Source organism: Melospiza melodia, chromosome 31 (assembly GCF_035770615.1).
Source record: "Melospiza melodia melodia isolate bMelMel2 chromosome 31, bMelMel2.pri, whole genome shotgun sequence".
In the NCBI taxonomy this organism is placed as follows: Eukaryota; Metazoa; Chordata; class Aves; order Passeriformes; family Passerellidae; genus Melospiza; species Melospiza melodia.
Genome location: NC_086224.1, coordinates 1,129,717 through 1,150,066, shown reverse-complemented (window position 1 = coordinate 1,150,066; position 20,350 = coordinate 1,129,717). Strand labels below are relative to the sequence as shown.

The window sequence follows — 20,350 nt, the reverse complement described above, 5'->3', positions numbered from 1 at the left end:
CGGAGCTTGGCCATGTGGTGGCTTGAGGCACGTGGTGGCAGCTGGGCTGGGCTTGTCCCTGTCGCTACAGCCCCAGCCCTGTCCCCATCCCAGTGGCCACACTGCCTTGTCCTGTCCCTCTCCCCATGGCCCTGTCCCCGTCCCCATCCCTGCAGTTTTTCCCTGTCTCCCTGACTCTGTACCACTGTCCCCACAGCTTGTCACTGTCCCCACAGTTGTCCCCATGCTTTGTTCCCATCCCCATGGCCTGTCCCCATTGCTCATCTTGCTGTCCCAATGGCCTGTCCCTGTCCCCATAGCTCTGATCCCAGGGCTCTATCCCTGCTCCCATAACCTGTCCCTAAAGCTCAGTCCTGGTCCCCATGGCTCTGTCCGCGTTCCCAGGCTGTCTCTATCCCCAGGCTGTCCCCATCCCCCTGGCTCTGTCCCCATGACCTGCTGCTGTCACTGTCCTCCTATCCCCATGGCCTGTCCCGGTCCCCAGGCTGTCCCCATCCCCCTGGCTCTGTCGCTCTCTGTCCCCCTGGCTCTGTCCCTGTCCCAATGGCCTGCCCCTGTCCCCTCCGTCTCTGTCCCCATGGCCTGTCCCGGTCCCCTCCGTCTCTGCCCCTGTCCCCATGGCTCTGTTCCTGTCCTTACGCCCTGCCCCTGTCCCCATGGCCTGTCCCGGTCCCCTCCGTCCGCGTCCCCGTCCCTGTCCCCCCGCCCATCCCGGTCCCGCCGCCATTCCCTCCCCCGTTCACCGCTGGCCACGCCCATGGCCACGCCCCCACAAAAATCCCGCCCAACGGCCACGCCCCCATCTGTGACGTAAAACTGGGGAAATGAACAAACCCTCCCAAAGCCGGCGGTTACGGGGGCGTGGCCTTTTCACCGCTCTCCACCAATCACCGAGCAGAGCGGGGAGGGGGCGTGGCCAGCCCGCCTTCCTGCTCCGGTGCCGCCTGAGGTGGGTCGGGGGTCCTGGGGGGCACCGGGGCGGGACGTGGGCGGTTCTGGAGCCCGGGGCGCCCCCGGAGAGAGGGGCACAGGCAGGGGACCCCGGCTGGAGCACACAGAGCGACCCTTGGAGGGCGGTCCCGCTGGGGGGTGGGGGGGCGTTCGGGGGCACCCACCCCACTGGGGATGGGGTTCAATGCCCTGGGGGGGTTCACTGGGAGTCCGGTCTAGGGGGGCGTCTGAGGAGGGGTCTGGGGGCTCTCGTGTGGGCGTTCTGTGCGTGTGCCCCCCGCTCAGGGTGGGGAAATCCCCCTGGGCTCACCCCCTGCTCCCACCGCAGGACGCGGCTCCTGGTCCGCGACCACCGCAGCGGGAGCGAGGGGACCCCCGGGAGCTGCCGGCAAAGCAGAGGGACCCTCGGGACCACCCAGGAACTGAGCAGAGGGACCCCCGGGAGCAGCCAGGACCGAGCAGGAGCACAGGGACCCCCGGGAGCAGCCGGGGCTGAACTAGAGCACAGTGACTCCCGGGAGCACCCAGAGCCGAACAGGAGCAGAGGGACCCCCGAGAGGAGCCGGGACAGAGCAGGAGCCGAGAGACCCCCGGGAGCAGCCGGGATTAATTAAGTAGGAGCAGAGGGACCCCTGGGACCGAGCAGGAGCAGAGGAACCCCCGGGACCACCCAGGAACCGAGCAGGAGCTCAGGGACCCCCAGAAGCAACCAGGACCGAGCAGGAGCGAGGGGACGCCCGGGAGCACCCAGAACCACAGCAGAGGGACCTCCGAGATCGAGCAGGGGCAGAGGAATCTCCGAGAGCAGAGGGACCCCTGGGACCGAGGAGGAGTGAGGGGACCCCCGGGACCACCCACAACCAGAGCAGAAGGACCCCTGGGACCGAGCAGGAGCAGAGGGGACCGCCCAGAGTCGAACAGGAGCAGAGGAACCCCCGGGAGCAGCGGTTCCCCCGTGCCGCCGGTGCTGCGGGCAGGTACGTGGGGTGCAGATGTTCCCAGCTGTGACACGCGGCTGTTTCTCACCCTCCGGTCCCTCCGTGACCCCGGGGGGTTCTCGGGACGCCCCTGACCCTCTGTGTCCCCCCCAGCATGGCGCAGTGGCAGGAGGTGCAGGGCTTGGCCAACACTTACCTGGAGCAGGTGGACCAGCTGTACGCGGGCTCGGCGCTGCCCATGGCCGTGCGCCAGTCCCTGGCGGCCTGGATCGAGAGCCAGAACTGGTACCGGGGGGAGAACCGGGGCTGGGGGCGGTACCGGGGCTGGGGGTGGCACCGGGAGGGACCGGGGCTGGGAGCGGTACCGGGAGGGCGTGGCAGTGTTTGAGGGTGGCCAGGATGAGGGAAGGGATGAAAATCTTGAGTTCATGTTTGAGAAGGCTGATATGATATGATATGATATGATATGATATGATATGATATGATATGATATGATATTACACTATATTACATTACACTATATTACATTATATTATCCATACTCTATAGCTAATATAATATAATATAATATAATATAATATAATATAATATAATATAATATAATATAATATAATATAATATAATATAATATAATATAATATAATATATAATGCTATACTAAAAGAATAGAAGAAAGGGTTTCAAAGAATAGAAGAAAGCTAGAAATGAATGAATAATAAACTGACTTTCCTGTTTCAGAAGGCTTATATTATATTATATTATATTATATTATATTATATTATATTATATTATATTATATTATATTACGTTACATTACGTTACGTTACGTTACGTTACATTATCTATATACTATAGCGTTATATATTATTTGCTATATAGTATAGCATTTTTAATATAATATAATTACTATACTAAAACTGTAAAAACTATACTATACTGAAAATATCATATAATACTATACTAAAAGAGTAGAAGAAAGGATTTCATCAGAAAGCTAGAAAGGAATGAATAATAAACTGACTTTCCAGTTTCAGAAGGCTTATATTATATTATATTATATTATATTATATTATATTATATTATATTATATTATATTATATTATATTATATTATATTATATTATATTATATTTTCCCAGGGTCAGGGGCATGAAAACATCCCAGCAAAAGGATTTTTATAAAATATCAAAGTGGTCAGGGGGGTGAAAAAACCCTGGCAAAGGGACTTTTATAAAACAAAAAAGGGATTTTTATAAAATAAAAAAGGGATTTTTTAATATAAAAAAGGGATTTTTATTAAAAAAAGGGATTTTTATAAGACACCCCAGTGGGAGCGGGGCACGGGTGAGGCTGAGCCCGCGGTCCCGCAGGCGCCAGGCGGCGGAGCCGCTCTGCTCGCACGCCCGCATCCTGTTCCACTCCTTACTGGTCTTACTGGGAGAGCGCGTGGGCAGCCTGGGCTCGGACCGCGAGGATCTCACGCTGAAGCACAACCTCCGCAAGGCCCACCGCGAGCTCCAGGTGGGCTTCGGGGCAGGGGGAGGGCGGTGGGGAGGGGTCTCCGTGCCGCCCTCACCCCCCCGAGCCCTCCCCAGGCTGAGTTCCAGGAGAAGCCGGAGAGATTCGCCAACCTGGTGGCCAACCTGCTGCAGGAGGAGCAGCGGATCCTGCGCCTCGGGCAGGCCAGGGGGCAGGTAGGGAAGGGCTCTGTGACCCCCCCAGCCCATCCCGGGGGTCCCCCGGCCGCGCCCCCCACCCCATTTCTCCCTCCTTAGGAGGGGTCGGTCCCCGCGCCCAGCCCAGCTTTGGAGGGCGGGAGGGAGCAGCAGATCCAGCGGCGTTTGGCTGAGTTCCACACAGCCCTGCAGGTAACCCCCCAACCCCTGAGACCCCCGAGACCCCCTCCGAGCCCCCTGACCCCTCCTCACCCACCCTGTGCCCGCAGGAAGCCGAACGAGCCTTCAGGCACCTGGAGGATTTTCAGGATGCTTTCGATTTCTGCTTCAAGGTGCATTACCGGCCAGGTGAGCCCCACACTGGGAAAATGGGGGGGTGGGCACTGCCCTGTGAGCCCCCCAAAACCCTGAGCGAATCTCCCAAAACCCTGAGTGAACCCCCCTGCCCTCAGGTGAGGAGAAGAACCAGGACCCCACGTACCTGCAGGAGCTCCAATCCCTCCAAGCCAAACTGCAGAACCTGGACCGGCAGCGGCGGGTGAGGAGGGGCAGATCGGGGTGGATTTTGGGGAGTCCTACCCACCTTGAGCACCCCATTCACAGCCAGATCTCCCCTCAGGAGGTGCTGGCGCAGATGCAGCACCTTTTGGGGCGCAGTGAGACCCTGCAGGAGCTGCTGCAGCAGGAATTGGGGGGCTGGAGGGTGCGGCAGCAGCGCCTGTGCTTGGGGGCCTCCGCCGACACCAACCTGCGCCCGCTGGAGACCTGGTAGGATTTGGGGGGCTTTGGGGGGCTCGGGGGGCTTCAGGCGGACCCCTCTGAGCTCCCTGAACCCCTGCAGGTTCACGGAGCTGGGGCAGGGGTTGTTCCAGCTGCGGCAGCTGCTGCGGGCGCTGGGGGACCTGCGACAGAAGGTGACCTACGCCAGGGACCCGCTGGTGGCAGAGATGCCCCTGCTGGAGCAGAGGCTGCAGGAGCAGCTCACACACCTGCTCAAGAGGTGGGCTGGGACAGGAGGGCTCCAGGGTGGAGAGCAGGGGAAGGTTCTTCCACCCAGAGGGTGGTGGAGAGATGGGGAAGCTCTCCAGGGAATGGTGGCCGAGGGTGACGGAGATCCAGGAGTGTTTGGACAACAATGGCGTGGGATTTTGGGGTGTTTGTGCAGGGTCTGGATGATCCTTGCAGCTCTGGATGATTCAGGAGGTCTCCAGGGAATGGTGGCCAAGGGTGGCAGAGATCTGGGAGTGTTTGGACAAAGCTCCCATGCATGTTTTGGGGTGTTTGTGCAGGGTCTGGAGTGGGATCCATGATCCTGATGGGTCCCTTGCAATTCTGGATGATTCAGGAGGTCTCCAGATGGGGCTGGGCCAGGAGGGCTGCAGGGTGGAGAGCAGGGGAAGGTTCTTCTCCCCAGAGGGTGGTGGAGAGCTGGGGAAGCTCTCCAGGGAATGGTGACCAAGGGTGAAGAGATCTGAGAGTGTTTGGACAACAATGGGGTGGGATTTTGGGGTGTTTGTGCAGAATCTGGATGATCCTCATGGGTCCCTTCCAGCTCTGGAAGACTCAAGAGGTCTCCAGGGAATGGTGACCAAGGGTGACAGAGATCTGACAGTGTTTGGACAACAACGGGGTGGGATTTTGGGGTCCCTTGCATCTCTGGGTATTCTGTAATTCAGGAGGTCAGGGAGGTTTTGGGCAATGCTCTGGGATTTGTGGTCTGTGCTGGGCTGGACTTTGATCCTGATGGGTCCCTTCCAGCTCTGGGTGTTTGGACATCACTCAAATGTTGAAATTTAGGACTGGGCAGGATCTGAGGTCAAATTTAGGACTGGGCAGGTTTTGGGATTGTCCTGTGCCAAACCAGGAGTTGGACTCGATAATTCTGATGGGTCCCTTCCATCTCTGGATATTCCATAGCTCAAGAGGTGTTTGGACACCACTCAAACATTGAAATTTAGGACTGGGGGCACTTTTGGGGCTGTCCTGTGCCAAGAGTTGGACTTTTGATGGGTCCCTTCCATCTCTGGGTGTTTGGACATCACTGAAACGTTGGGATTAAGGACTGGGCAGGTTTTGGGGTTGTCTTGTGCTAAACTAGGAGTTGGAGAAGATCTTGATGGGTCACTTCCATCTCTGGATTTTCCATAGCTCAGGGTGTGTTTGGACACCACTCAAATGATGAAATTTAGGACTCAACAGGTTTTGAGGTTGTCCTGTGCCAGGCCAGGAGCTGGATTTCTGATGGGGTTTCATCATGATGGACTTCCATCTCTGGGTGCTTGGACATCACTCAAACATTGGGATTTAGGACAGGGCAGTTTTTGGGGTTGTCCTGAGCCAGGCCAGAAGCTGGAGATCGTCCTGATGGGTCCTTTCCATCTTTGGGTGTTTGGACACCACTCAAACATTGGAATTTAGGACATGACAGATTTTGGGGTTGTCCTCTGCCTGGAGTTTGACTCCCGATGGGTCCCTTCCATCTCTGTGTACTTGGACACCACTCAAACATTGAGATTTAGGACATGACAGATTTTGGGGTTGTCCCATGCCCCCACCGGCAGTTAAACCTGCATGGCTTCCCTCCCACCTGGGATATTCCAGGATTTTCAGAAATGGGGCAGCCTGGGGAGGCCAGGGGGGTCTCGGGGGAGGATGGGGGGTCTCAGGGCAGTCTGGGGAGGACAGGGAGGTCTCGGGGGAGGACTGGGGGTCTTGGGGCAGGCTGGGGAGGACAAGGGGGTCTCAGGGAAGGATGGGGGGTCTCAGGGCAGTCTGGGGAGGACAGGGGGGTCTCGGGGAAGGATGGGGGGTCTCAGGGCAGTCTGGGGAGGATGGGGGGTCTCGGGGAAGGATGGGGGATCTCAGGGCAGTCTGGGGAGGACAGGGGGGTCTCAGGGCAGTCTGGGGAGGACTGTGGGGTCTCGGGGGAGGACTGTGGGGTCTCAGGGCAGCCCGGGGAGGCCAGGGGGGTCTCGGGGGAGGACTGTGGGGTCTCAGGCAGCCCTGACCCCCCGTTTTCCCCAGCGCCTTCGTGGTGGAGCAGCAGCCCAGCACCCCCAACGCCGGGAAGCGGCCCCTGGTGCTCCGAACCGCCGGGAAGTTCTCGACCCGCGCCCGCCTCCTGGTGAGGCTGCAAGACCGCAACCACCGCATGGAGGCGCGGATCCACATCGACAGGTGGGGCCGGGAAACCTCACGGGCTCCAAAGGGTTATTAAGTAAATTAAATTGTTTAGGCTGTTAAAGTAAATTATTTCATTTATTAAAGTAAATAATAATAAATAATTATAATTTAATATATTAAATTATTAAGTCATTATATTAAATTATGCAATTCATTCAATTAAATAATAAGTATTTATTTAATATTTAATTATTAATTATTTAATTTAAATTATGGATAATTCTATTATTTAATTTATTCAATTAAATAATAACTATAAATATATTATTTGTTATATTAAAATGTTAATTTACTAAATTAAATAATAATTATAAATAACTGTATCATTTAATTTATTAAATAAATTAATAGCTATAAAGAATAATATTATTTAATTGATTCAAAATTTAATTTATTAAATTACATTTTTTAATTTGTTAAAATAAATAATAATTAGAAATAATTATATTATTTGATTTATTCAATTTTCAATTCATTAAATGATGTAAAAATTATATAGAATAAACTAAGAATTTAGATATAAATATAAATATAAATATAAATATAAATATAAATATAAATATAAATATAAATATAAATATAAATATAAATATAAATATAATGTCGCTTAGATATTACAATATTATGTGTGTCCCACAGCCCTGACCCTCCCTTATCTCTTGCAGGAACCCTCCCAACATCAAAGGGTGAGAGCTGGGACAGCGCTGGAGGGGCTGCGACCCCACCCCGGGGGTCCCGATCCCCATTTGCCCTCCCGGGGGTCCCGACCCCCCATTTGCCCTCTTGGGGGTCCTGACCCCCCCCCCCATTTGCCGCTTTCGGGGTTCCCGACCCCCCATTTGCCCTCCCGGGGGTCCCGACCCCCTCCCAGCTGCCGCCTGTGCCCCGCAGGTTCCGCCGGTTCAACATCCTGACATCGAGCAGCAAAACGCTCCTGGCCGGGGACAGTCCCCAGGAGGGGCTCATCTGCGACTTCCAGTACCTCGTAGGGACCCCCCCGAACCCCCCCGGACCCCCAAATCCCCCCCTCAGGGTGGGGGGCACAGTGAGGACCCCCCCACCCCCCCCACCCGGGCTGACTCTGCCGTCCCCACAGACGCTGAAGGAGCAGAAGGACAGCAGGGCTGGCAAGGGCAAAGGTGCCAGCGGCGAGGTGGGCACGGGATGGGGCTGGGGGGGCCCTGGCGGGGCCAGGCCGGGTGGTGACAGCGGTGTCACCTCCCAGCAGGGTCCCCTGGTTGTGACAGAGGAGCTGCACCTCATCACCTTCACGCTGGCCTACGCCTACTGCGGGCTGGAGCTGGAGCTGGAGGTGAGGGTTGGGGGCTTGGGGGGGTTTGGGGACAGCCAGGGGGGGCTGGGGACAGCCAGCCTGAGCTCTGTCACCTCCCCAGGCCACCACGCTGCCCTTTGTCATCATCTCCAACAACAACCAGTTCTCCAGCGCCTGGGCCTCCATCCTCTGGTTCAACATGCTCAGCTCTGACCCCAAGGCGAGCGGGACCCCCTGGCCTGTGCCACCCCTGTCCCTGTGCCACCCCTGCTCTGTCTGTGCCACACCTGCTCCTGTGCCACCCCTGTCCCTGTGTCCTCTGTCACCCACCCTGTGTCCCCTGTGCTGCTCCCTGTCCCCTCCCTAGCCCTGTCCCCATCCTGGTTGTCCCCTGTGCCCTGTCCCCAAACCTGGGCCTGGTCCCTGCCCCATCCCAGGTGTAGATTTCTGTCCCCTCCCCTGCCTCGTGTCCTTGTGCCATCCTTTGCTTTGGTGCCTGTCCTTGGTCCCTGTCCCCTGCCCTGGTGTCTGTCCCCGTCCCTTGAACCCCATCCTTTGCCAGTTATCCCCATCTCCTGGTCCCTGTCCTGTCCCTTGGTCCCTGTCCCCTGCCCTGGTGCATGTCCCCATCCCCTGCCCTTGTCCCTGTCCTCTGCCGTGTATCTGTGCTCCCTGTCTTGTCCCCATCCCCTGGACACCACCCCTGCCATTTGTCCCCATTCCTTGGTCCCTGTCCCATCCCTTGGTCCCTGTCCTGTCCCTTAATCCCTGTCCCATCCCCTGCCCTTGTCCTTGTCCCCATCCCTTGTCCCTGTCCCCTTGTCTCATCCCTGTCCTCTGCTCTGGTGCCGTGTCCCCCTTCTCTATCTATGTCCCCCTCCTGTCCTCTGCCCATGTCCTTGTCCCCTCCATGTCCCCATCCCCTACTCCAGTGCATGTCCCCATCCCCTCCTGCTGTCCCCATCCCCTGTCCCCATGTCCCCCATCCCTCACGCTGTCCCCAGCCTCACTAACCCCGTGTCCCCCTGTGTCCCCTCCGTGTCCCCAGGCCCAGCAGTTCTTCTCGTCCCCACCTCCAGCCCCGTGGCCCCGGCTGGCCGAGGTGCTGAGCTGGCAGTTCCAGAGCGTGGCCGAGCGGGGCCTGAGCCGGGACAACCTCCTGATGCTGGCCAAGAAACTCCTGGGTAAGGCTGGGGACAGGAGGGGACAGCAGGGGACACTGTGGGACATGGGGGGACACGGTGGGACATGGCTGTCCCCCCTTACTCTGCTCTCACCCCAAGGGTCGAAGCCGTCGCCGGACAGCACCGTGGCCTGGCACAAGTTCTCAAAGGTCAGTAGGGCCTGTCCCCATGGCCCTGTCCCCTCTGTCCCTCCATGTCCCCATGGCCATGACCCCTCCATGTCCCTGTGTCCCTCCATGTCCCCCCCACCATCATGTCCCCATGTCGCCTCGTTCCTCCATGTCCCGCCGTCCCTGTTTCTCCCCCTGTCCCCTCTATGTCCCTCCCTGTCCCCATGTCCCTCCATATCCCCATGTTCCCCCTGTCCCTCCATGTTCACCCATCCCTCCATGTCCCCTCCATGTCCCCATGTCCCTTCATGTCCCCCCTGTCCGTCCCTGTCCTCCCTTTCCCTCCATGTCCCCCTCTCCCTCCGTGTCCTCCTGTCCTCTCCATGTCCCTCTCATGTCCCTCCACATCCCCCTGTCCCTCCACATCCCTTCCTGTCCCCTCTATCCCTATGTCCCCACCATCCCTCCATGTCCCCCAGCCCTCCATGTCCTCCCCATGTCCCTGTGTCCCTCCATGTCCCCCCCATGTCCCCTCCCTCAGGATGGAGCCTCCGGTTTCTCCTTCTGGGCCTGGCTGGACGGGATCCTGGGGCTGCTCCAGGAGCACCTCAAGCAGCTCTGGAAGAACGGGTAGGGACAGGGCTGGGGAGGGGTCTGGGGGTTCTGGGGGTCCACAGGGGCTGACGGTGCCTCCCCCCAGACTCATCCTGGGCTTCGTGAGCCGCAAGCAGGAGGAGAAGCTGCTCAAGTCCAAGAGGACGGGGACGTTCCTGCTGCGCTTCAGCGAGAGCGTCCTGGGTGGTGTCACCTTCACCTGGGTGGAGCACCACGAGACAGGTGAGGGAACCCCCCAGAACCACCCAGAACCCCCCAGAAAGCCCCCAGGACCCCTCAGAACCCCCCAGGAACCCCCTGGAGCAGTGGAAGCCTCTGGAGAGATGGGATTTTCCAAGTCCATGGGGAGGTTTATCACGCCTGATAAACCCTTTGTCCTGAGCAAATTCTGGTTCCAAACCTGGCAAATTTAGTTTGAAACCTGGAGATTCCAAAGTTCCTGGAGGTCCAGATCCTTTGAGAAGGTTGGTGCCCTACCAAGGCAAAGAAAATAAACCTTCCTTCCTTAAATTTAGCAAGCAAGAGGATTAATTCAGATTTAGGTTAAAAATGGATGAGAATGGTGAAGCTGAATTCAGATTTGGTTTAAAAATGGATGAGAATGGTGAACCTGATTTAGGTTAAAAATAGGCAAGAATGGTGAAGCTGAATTCAGATTTAGATTAAAAATGGATGAGAATGGTCAGCATCAATTCAGATTTAGATTCAAAATGGACGAGAATGGTGAAGCTGAATTCAGATTTAGGTTAGAAATTAATGAAAATGGGGAACCTGAATTCAGATTTAGATAAAAATGGATGAGAAGGTGAAGCTGAATTGAGATTTAGGTTAAAAATGGATGAGAATGGGGAACCTGAATTCGAATTTAGGATAATGATCTACGAGAATGGTGAAGCTGAATTGAGATTTAGATTAAAAATGGACAGGAATGATGAAGCTGAATTCAAGATTAGGTAAAAAATGGATGAGAATGGTGAAGCTGAATTCAGATTTAGGTTAGAAATTAATGACAATGGTGAAGCTGAATTGAGATTTAGGTTAAAAATTGACAAGAATGGTGGAGCTGAATTCAGATTTAGGTTAGAAATGGCCAAGAATGAATTCCCATCCCCAGCCCGGCTTTCTGTGGGCCACAGGGATGACGGTGCCACCCCCCCACTGTCCCCCCTTTGCAGGGTCCCCCACTTTCCACGCCGTGGAGCCCTACACAGCCTCGGAGCTGGTGTCGCTGGCCCTGCCCGACATCATCCGTGACTACCACATGAGCCTGGAGGAGAAGAATCCAGAGAATCCCCTCAAGTTCCTGTACCCCAACACCCCCCGGGACGAGGCCTTCGGGCCCTACTACAGCCAGAGGCTGGAGGGTACGGCCTGGCATGGGCTGGCACGGCCTGGCATGGCCTGGGACTGAGCCAGGGCACCCCCCTGATGCCTCTGTTTGTCCCCAGGGAACCTGAGCGAGTCCCAGAAATACCTGAACCGGCGCCTCATCCGCGTGTCCTCCAGGTGAGGGGACGTGGGGGACACCTCTGTGGGGCTGCGGGATACCCTGACCCCAACCCCAATCCCCTGATCCCAATCCCCTGATCCCAATCCCTGACCCCAGCCCCTCTGTCTGTCCATCCAGGCCGCCCAACCGGCGTCAGACCGAGGAGGAGCTGCAGGCGGCCACCGAGAACCTGGAGACGCTGCAGCTGCAGCCCCGAGGGCAGGGGACACCCGGGGGCCTGGGGACACCTCAGGGGGTGCCCACGAGCCCAGGGACACTGCAGATGGTGGTCGCAAGCCCAGGGGCTCTGCAGGTCATCCCTGAGAATCTGGGGATACCTCAGACTCTGCAGATGGTGGCCACGAGCCCAGAGATGCCACAGGTCACCCCTGGGAACCTGGGGACACTTCAAGGGGTGGCCATGAGCCCAGGGACAGTTCAGATGGTGGCCACGAGCCTAGGGACTGTGCAGACGGTGGCCATGAGCCCAGGGACACTACAGGTCACCCCTGAGAATTTGGGGGCACTTCAAGGTGTGACCATGAGTCCAGGGACAGCACAGGTCACCCCTGGGAACTTGGGGACACTTCAAGGTGTGACCATGAGTCCAGGGACAGCACAGGTCACCCCTGGGAACTTGGGGACATTTCAAGGGGTGGCCACAAGCCCAGGGACTTTACAGGGGTCAGCCACAAGTCCTGGGACACTACAGGTCCCACCTGGGAACCTGGGGACACCACAGGTGGGGACCCTGCAGCCCCCAGGCTTGGGGACACTACAACCACAGCCCCAAAGGCTGGAGCCACCACAGGTGACACCAGGAGTCCCCAGCCTCCAGGGGACACTGCAGGTGGCACCAGGAGCTGTGCAGGTGCTGCCTGGGGGCCTGCAGGTGCTGCAGGTGGCCTCAGGGGACTTGGGGACACCGCAGGGGACAGCGGAGCAGGGGACACTGCCAGCAGAGCTGAGGGACCTGGAGCTGCTGCCAGGGGGACAGGACATTCAGGAGCTGCTGCAGGGGCTGCAGCCACCCTCGGGGACCTTGGGGACGTTGGGGACACTGGGAGTGGCCGAGCTGATGCCGGACGTGGTGGCGACCTTGGAGGAGAGCCTGGAGGAGAGCCTGGAGCAGAGCTTCCAGCTGAGCCCTGGTGAGTGTTGGGGCTGGTGGGGGGACAGAGGTGTCCCCTGGGCAGTGAGCTGTCCCCTATGGGGACTGAGCTGTCCCCTGGTGCACTGAGGTGTCCCCTGAGCCCTGTCTTGTCCCTCTGGGCATTGTCCCCTGGGCACAGAGGTGTCCCCCTGAGCCGTGCCCTGTCCCCCTGGGCACTGCCCTGTCCCCTGTCCCCACTGCCCTGTCCCCCTGGCACTCATCTGTCCCCTGTCCCCGCCCTGTCCCCTGGCACTCATCTGTCCCCAAACACCCTGCCCTGTCCCCTGAGCCCTGTCCTGATCCCCTGGCACTCAGCTGTTCCCCCTGGCACTCATTTGTCCCCCTGGCACTCAGCTGTCCCTGTCCCCTGTCCCTGTCCCCCCGCAGGCAGCGCGGCTCTCCTGGCCCAGCACGATCCGTTCCTGCCTCAGCCCGAGGACTCGGCCCTGCCCGCGGTGCCCTCGCTGTTCACCGACCTCCCCCCGCTGCACATCGACGCCAGCGACTTCCAGTGACCCCTCCCCGATCCCCTCCTTTCCAGGGACCCCTCCCCTCCTGGGGACCCCTCTCCGGTCCCTTCCCTTCCGGGGACCCCTCCCCAACCCTTTCCGTTCCAGGGATCCCTCCCCAGCCCCTTCCAGGGACCCCTCCCTGGTCCCTTTCATTCCAGGGACCCCTCCCCAGTCCTTTCCCTCTTGAGGACCCCTCCCCTCCCGGGAACCCCTTCCCTCCCAGGGACCCCTCTCCAGACCCTTTCGTTCCAGGGACCCCTCGCCGGTCCCTTCTCTTCCAGAGACCCCTCCCCAGCCCCCTCCAGGGACCCCGCCTCGGTCCCCTCCTTTCCGGGGATCCCTCCCCAGCCCCTTTCGTTCCAGTGACCCTTCCCCGGTCTCTGCGTTTCCAGGGACCCCTCCCCAGCCCCTTCCCTTCCAGGGACCCCTCCCCTGCCTCTTCCCTCCTGGGGACCCCTCCTTGGTCCCTTCCCTTCCAGGAACCCCTTCCGGAGACCCCTCCTCAGTCCCTTCCCTTGTGTGGACCCCTCTCCAGTCCCTTTCATTACAGGGACCCCTCCCCAGTCCTTTCCCTCCTGGGGACCCCTCCTCAGCCCCTTCTCTTGCGGGGACCCCTCCCAGGGACCCCTCCCCGGTCCCTTCTTTTTTAGGGACCCATCCCTTCCTTTCCAGGGACCCCTCCTCAGTCTCTTCCAGGGACCCCTCCCCTGCCCCTTCCGTTCCGGGGACCCCTCTCCGGTTTCTTCCCTCTCGGGGACCCCTCCCCACCCCCCCCTCTCTGTAAATTAACCCCTTCCCACCCCTTTATCTGTAAATTAACCCCTTCCCCCCCACACTGGCCTCTCTCTGCTCTCCTTGGGAGCTTTATTAGAAACGGAGAAATACCCGAGATAAATAAAGGAACGGCTCCAATCATAAATAACCGCGGGAGGAGGGCAATAAATAATGGGGGGGGGGGGGGGCGATAAATAAGGAGGGGGCAGTATCGGGGGTGGGGGTGATGTCAGTGGTGGGGGGCGATAAATAAGAGGGGGGGGTGGAGGGGTCCGGGTTGGGGGGGCGATAAATAAGGGGGTGGGGGCGATAAATAAGGGGAGGGGTGGGCGGTGTCCGGAATTAGGGGATGGGGGTGATGGGCGATAAATAAGCGGGAGGGACGATAAATAAGGGGGGGGGTCGGTGTTCGGGGGGGTTGGGAGGTGTCCGGGGATGGGGGACGATAAATAAGGGAGGAGGCGATAAATATAGGGTGGGGGGCGATAAATAAGGGGGGACGGTGATAAATGAGGGGGCGGGAGCGATAAATAAGGGAGGGGTGATAAATAAAGGGGGTGGGGTCGGTGTCCGGGGGTGGGGTCGGTATCTGGGGGGGGGGGGGTCTCAGCGCGCCCCGTGGTTGAAGATCAGGAGGGGGTCGTTATCCGGGGATCAGTGTCGGTGTCCGGGGCTGGGGTCGGTGTCCGGGGCTGGGCTCGCTGTCCGGGGTCGGTGTCGGTATCCGGGGCTGGGGTCGGTGTCCGGGGCTGGGGTCGGTATCCGGGGCTGGAGTCGGTATCCGGGGCTGGGGTCGGTGTCGGTGTCCGGGAGTCGGTGTCGGTATCCGGGGGTCGGTGTCGGTGTCCGGGGCTGGGGTCGCTGTCCGGGGTCGGTGTCGGTATCCGGGGCTGGGGTCGGTGTCCGGGGCTGGGGTCGGTGTCCGGGGCTGGGGTCGGTGTCGGTGTCCGGGGCTGGGGTCGGTATCCGGGGCTGGGGTCGGTATCCGGGGCTGGGGTCGGTATCCGGGGCTGGGGTCGCTGTCCGGGGCTGGGGTCGCTATCCGGGGCTGGGGTCGCTATCCGGGGCTGGGGTCGGTGTCCGGGGTCGGGGTCGGTGTCCGGGGCTGGGGTCGGTGTCCGGGGGTCGGTGTCCGGGCTCTCAGCGCGCCCCGTGGTTGAAGACGCGGCCCATGAGGGCGGAGAAGGAGCGCAGCCGTTTCAGGGCCAGGTGCCGCTGCAGCGGCCGCTGCCAGAGCTCCGGGGGCGCCGGCAGGTGCCGGGGGGGGCGGCCGGGCCCGTCCTGAGGGGACAGCGAGGGCTCAGGGGGGGACTGGGGGACATTGAGAGACACCAAAGCACACTGAGGGCCAGGGTGGGGACACTGAGGGTCATTGAGGGACATTTGGGACACACCAAGGGACACGGAGGGACACTGAGGGAGAGGGTGGGACACTGAGGGACATTTGGGGACACTGAGGGACAATGTGGGACCCTCAGGGTCATTGGGGGACATGTGGGACACTGAGAGACACTGGAGGACAGGGTGGGACACTAGGGGAAACTGAGGGGCAATGTGGGACCCTCAGGGACCCTGAGGGACATTTGGGACACCGGGGGACGCTGAGGGTCATTGAGGAACACCAGGGGACACTGAGGGACCTTGAGGGACAGGGTGGGACACTGAGGGTCATTGAGGAACATTTGGGACACTAAGGGACCCTGGAAGACACTGGGGGATATTTAGGGATACTGAGGGACAGTTAGAGACACCAAAGGACACTGAGGGACCCTCAGGGACACTGGGGGACAGGTTGGGACATCAAAGGACACTGAGGGACACTGAAGGACAGGGCGGGACAATGAGAGCCGCTGAGGGACACTGACAGACATTGTGGGACACCGAAAGACACTGAGGGACACTAAGGGACATTGACAAACAGGGTGGGACACTGAGGGACCCTGAGGGATGTTTGGGGACCCCGAGGGACAGGGGGTGACACTGAGGGTCATTGTGTGACAATGCGGGACACGAAAGGACCTTCAGGGACACTGGTGGACACTGAGAGACGCCAAAGGACATTGAGGGACACTGAGGGACCCTGAGGGACGTTTGGGGACCCCCGCGGGCCGTGCCGCCCCCCTGGCTGACCTGCACGAGGCGCAGCAGCTGCTCCATGGTGCTCTCCAGCTGCGGCTGCGGCTGCTCGCGGAAGATGTCGGAGCCCAGCAGGTCCCGGTAGTGCTGGAGCGCCTGGCGGATGCGCTGCAGGCAGAGCTGGGGGAGCAAGGGGGCGACATGGGGGTCAGGGACATCCCCACACACCCCACGGGACCCCCGGGACCCCCAAATGCACCCCCCGGTAGTGCTGGAGCGCCTGGCGGATGCGCTGCAGGCAGAGCTGGGGGAGCAAGGGGGCGACATGGGGGTCAGGGACATCCCCACACACCCCACGGGACCCCCGGGACCCCCAAATGCACCCCCCGGTAGTGCTGGAGCGCCTGGCGGATGCGCTGCAGGCAGAGCTGCTGGAGCAAGGGGGTGACATGGGGGTCAGGGACATCCCCACAATCCCCACGGGACCCCCAAATGCACCCCCCGGTAGTGCTGGAGCGCCTGGCGGATGCGCTGCAGGCAGAGCTGGGGGAGAAAGGGGGTGACATGGGGGTCAGGGACATCCCCACAGGACCCACGGGACCCCCAAGTGCACCCCTCGGTATCCCTGGGAGCTCTCTGGGATCTCCAAACGCCTCCTTGGGAGCCCCCAGGACCCCCAAGTGCACCCCCCCGTAGTGCTGGAGCGCCTGGCGGATCCTCTGCAGGTGAGGTGGGGGTCAGGGACATCCACGGGACCCCCGGGACCCCCAAGTGCACCCCTCGGTATCCCTGGGATGCCTCTGGGACCTCCAAACGCCTCCTTAGCACCTCCGGGATCCCCAAGTCCATGCCTGGGACCCCTCTGGAACCCCCAAGTGCATCCTCAGCAGTGCTGAGATCCCTCTGGGACCCCCAGGTTCATCCTCAGCAGCCCCTGGGACCCCCAGATATCCCCCACGGGACCCCCAAGTGCATCCCCCATCATCGCTGAGACCCCTCTGGGTCCCTCAGCTTCATCCTCGGCATCCCTGGGACCTCCAGACATCCTTGGGACCCTCAAATTCATCCAGCAGCTTTCCTGGGACCCCCTGGGACCCCTTTAGGACCCCTCAGGCGAACCTCAGAGCATCCCCTGGGACCCCTCTGGGACCCCCAGGTTCATCCTCCGAGCATTCTTGGAACCCCCCCCAGACATCCCCAGGACCCCCAAATTCATCCAGCAGCTTTCCTGGAACCCCTTTAGGACTCTTTTAGGAGCCCCAGACTCATCCTTAGCACCCCTGGGACCCCCGGACACCCCTGGGACCCCCCAGGCACCCTCAGCGACCTCCTCAGGTGAACCCCCAGCATCCCTGGGTTCCCCCCGGTGCCCCCGGACCCCCGGTACCGTGTGGTTGCTCTCCAGGCTCAGGGGGTCGCAGGCGTCGCTGCAGCGGATCCGGGGGGGCCAATTTTGGGGTTCCTCCTCCAGCAGCTGCAGCCCCTCCTGGAGCAGCGAGCGGGGCCGGTGTCAACGCGTCCGGTACGGCCGGCACCGGGACACCGAACCCGCCCCCGGGATACCGAACCCTCCCGGGACACCGAACCCGCTCCGGGACACCGAATTCCCCCCCCGGTACCGGCGCAACCCCCGCCGCGATGAGCCCGCACCTCCCGGTGCTACCCCCGGTGCTTCCCGGGCCTCCCGGTGCCCCCGGTTGAGTCCCCGGTGCTTCCCGAGCCTCCCGGTGCCCCCAGCGGAGCCCCCGGTGTTTCCCGAGCCCCCCGGTGCACCGGTCGAATCCCGGCCGAGCTCCCGGTGCTTCCCGAGCCCCCCTCTCGCCCCGGCTGAGACCCCCGGTAATCCGGCCAAGCCCTCCGGTGTTTCCCGAGCCCCCCGGTGACCCCGGCTGAGTTCCCCGGTGCCCCTGGCCGAGCTCCCGGTGCTTTCCTCTACGCCCGGTCCTTCTGGAGCCCCCCGGTGCTTCCTGAGTCTCTCGGTGCCCCCAACGGAAGCCCCCGGTGTTTCCCGAGCCCTCCGGTGCACCGGCCGAGTCCCGGCTCTCCCTGGCCGAGCTCCCGGTGCTTTCCGAGCCCCCCGGTACTCCGGCCTATCCCCTCGGTGCTTCTCGAGCCCCTCTCTCTCCCCGGTCGAGCTCCCGTTACTCTGTCTGAGCCCCCCGGTACCTCCCGAGTCCCCCGGTGCACCGGCCGAACCCCGGCTCTCCCCGGTCGAGCTGTCGCTCGCCCTGGCCGAGCCCCCCGGTTCTCTGTCTGATCCCCCCGTTGTTTCCCGATCCCGCCGAACCGCCGGTACTCACCAGCACCGGGTGCGGTTCTCTGGCCGCCCCCAGCAGCCGCGACAGCTCCCGGGACAGCACGCGGCAGGCGGCCCAGTCCGGCCGGCGGAGCGGTGCCGGTGCCGTTACCGGTGCCGTTACCGGTGCCGGTGCGGCGGGAGGCGGCGGCAGCAGCGCGAGGAGCAGGCACAGGCAGAGGCGGCGGAGCGGAGCCATCGCTGCTCTCGGTGTGTGCCGCCACCGGCGCCGCCACCGGGCTCTTATGGGGCGGCGGCGGCGGCAGGTGGGGAATCCCGGGGCAGGTGCTCACGCCCCGGCGCCTCCACCCGAAAGCAGAACCGATACCGGGCCGGGGTCCCCGCTGCACCGGGACGGCACCGCACGGGATGGGGCGGGCAGGAAAACCCGGGGCAGTTCCGGGCGGGACGGGAGTCACCGGCAGCGGCGCCGGCACCGGGGTGACCCCTCGGTGCATGGCGGGCACACCGGGGAGAGGCGGAGCCCCGGGGCGGCCGCTCCCCGGTGCCGCTGTGTCCGAGCCGGTGTTCCCGGTGTCTCTTCGGTGTCCCCCGGTGTCTCCCCGATGTCCCCTCGTTGTTCCCCTGGTATCCTCCCGGTGTCGCCTCGGTGTCCCCCGTTATCTCCCCGTTGTCCCCCCGGTGTTCCTCGTTGTCCCCTCGTTGTCCTCTCGGTATTCCCGGGTGTCCCCTTGGTATCTCCCCAGTGTCCCCCGATTGTCCCCGTGGTGTCCCCTCGTTGTCCCCCCGTTGTCCCCTCTGTGTCCCCCCGGTATCTCCCCAGTGTCCCCCCAGTACCCCCTCATTGTCCCTCCGGTATCTCCCCCGTTGTCCCCGCGGTGTCCTCCCGGTGTCCCCCCAGTATCTCCCCGGTGTCCCTTCGGTGTCCCCTCATTGTCCCCTCAATGTCTCCTCGTTATCCCTTTGTTGTGCCCCCGGTATCTCCCCGGTGTCCCCTCGTTGTCCCCCCGGTGTTCCCGGGTGTCCCGTCCTTGTCCCCTTGGTGTCCCCCCGTTGTCCCCCCGTTTTCTCCCCACTATCTCTCCAGTGTCCCCCCGTTGTCCCCCCGTTGTCCCCCCGGTGTCCCCCCGGTGTTCCCGGGTGTCCCGTCCTTGTCCCCTTGGTGTCCCCCCGTTTTCCCCCACTATCTCTCCAGTGTCCCCGTAGTGTCCCCCCGTAGTGTCCCCCCGTAGTGTCCCCCCGTTGTCCCCCCGTTGTCCCCCCGTTTTCCCCTCGCTCCCCTCCCCGTTGTCCCGGGCCGGCCCGGGCGGCGCTGCCGCAATCTCGGCGGTTCCGTTGCGGCGGCTCCGGCGCTTCCCGTCCCGCCCGCCGGGGCTGCCCCCGGCCTTCCCCGGCACCGGCACCGGCACCGGCAGCGCCGCGGGCACCGGGCACGGGCCGGGACCGGGGGGGGACACGGCCGGGAGGTCGCGACACTTGGGGACACTTGGGGACATCGAGGGGGGCTGGGGGACGGTGGGGATGGAGGGGGACAGGGGGGGACGAGGGGGACACTGAGAGACATTTGGGGACACTGGGGGGTGTTTGGGGACACTGAGGGACACGGAGGGACGTGCGGGGGCATTTAGGGACACTGGGGGTGACACTGGGGGACACTGAGGGACAATGTGGGACATTGAGGGACATGGGGGAACGCTGAAGGACATTTGGGACACTGGGAGGCATTTGGGGACACTGTGGGACACTGAGGGTCATTGAGGGACATTTGGGGCACTGGGGGACACTGAGAGAGACCAAAGGACACTGACGGACCCTGGGGACAATGTGGGACCCCTAAGGGACACTGGGGGACACTGAGGGACATTTGGGACACTGAGGGACAGGGTGGGACAATGTGGGTCATTGGGGGACATCAAGGGACATTTGGGGACACTAAGGGACCCTGTGGGACAATGAGGGGGGACACTGGGGGGCATTTGGGGACGCTGAGGGACATTGAGGTATATTGAGGGACACTGAGGGTCATTGAGGGACACTTGGGACACTGAAGGACCCTCAGGGACATTGGAGACATTGGGGGACGTTGAGGGACACTGGGGGATACTGGGAGCCATTTAGGGACCCTGAGGGACAGTGGGGGACACTGAGGGATATTGAGGG

The 20,350-nt window shown here is 61.0% G+C and overlaps 2 protein-coding genes across 5 annotated transcripts; one reads left to right on the top strand and one right to left on the bottom strand.

Moving 5' to 3' along the window:
- The first annotated feature begins 901 nt into the window (after nt 1–901).
- Nucleotides 902–13,982, top strand: STAT2 (signal transducer and activator of transcription 2). Of its 4 annotated transcripts, none has more exons than XM_063179375.1 (24): nt 902–949; nt 1,280–1,928; nt 2,043–2,174; nt 3,259–3,409; nt 3,484–3,582; nt 3,664–3,756; nt 3,834–3,912; nt 4,017–4,102; nt 4,184–4,332; nt 4,406–4,564; nt 6,589–6,741; nt 7,413–7,433; nt 7,639–7,732; nt 7,844–7,900; nt 7,976–8,059; nt 8,142–8,240; nt 9,069–9,204; nt 9,304–9,353; nt 9,856–9,944; nt 10,015–10,151; nt 11,105–11,293; nt 11,378–11,435; nt 11,557–12,569; nt 12,959–13,982. In XM_063179375.1, the coding sequence occupies exons 3-24, from the start codon at nt 2,044–2,046 to the stop codon at nt 13,084–13,086; spliced, it is 3,255 nt and encodes a 1,084-aa protein (XP_063035445.1). In that variant the 5' UTR covers nt 902–949; nt 1,280–1,928; nt 2,043; the 3' UTR covers nt 13,087–13,982. The 4 variants fall into 4 exon arrangements, with proteins under 4 accessions (XP_063035445.1, XP_063035443.1, XP_063035444.1 ...); XM_063179373.1 differs by having other exon boundaries at nt 11,536–12,569; XM_063179374.1 differs by having other exon boundaries at nt 7,973–8,059.
- A 969-nt stretch (nt 13,983–14,951) lies between these two features.
- On the bottom strand, nt 14,952–18,940 carry IL23A (interleukin 23 subunit alpha). Its single transcript, XM_063179401.1, has 4 exons — nt 18,234–18,940; nt 17,321–17,419; nt 15,988–16,113; nt 14,952–15,138 (listed from the first exon to the last, which is right to left on the bottom strand). The coding sequence occupies exons 1-4, from the start codon at nt 18,426–18,428 to the stop codon at nt 14,998–15,000; spliced, it is 561 nt and encodes a 186-aa protein (XP_063035471.1). The 5' UTR covers nt 18,429–18,940; the 3' UTR covers nt 14,952–14,997.
- Between the last annotated feature and the right edge of the window lie 1,410 nt (nt 18,941–20,350).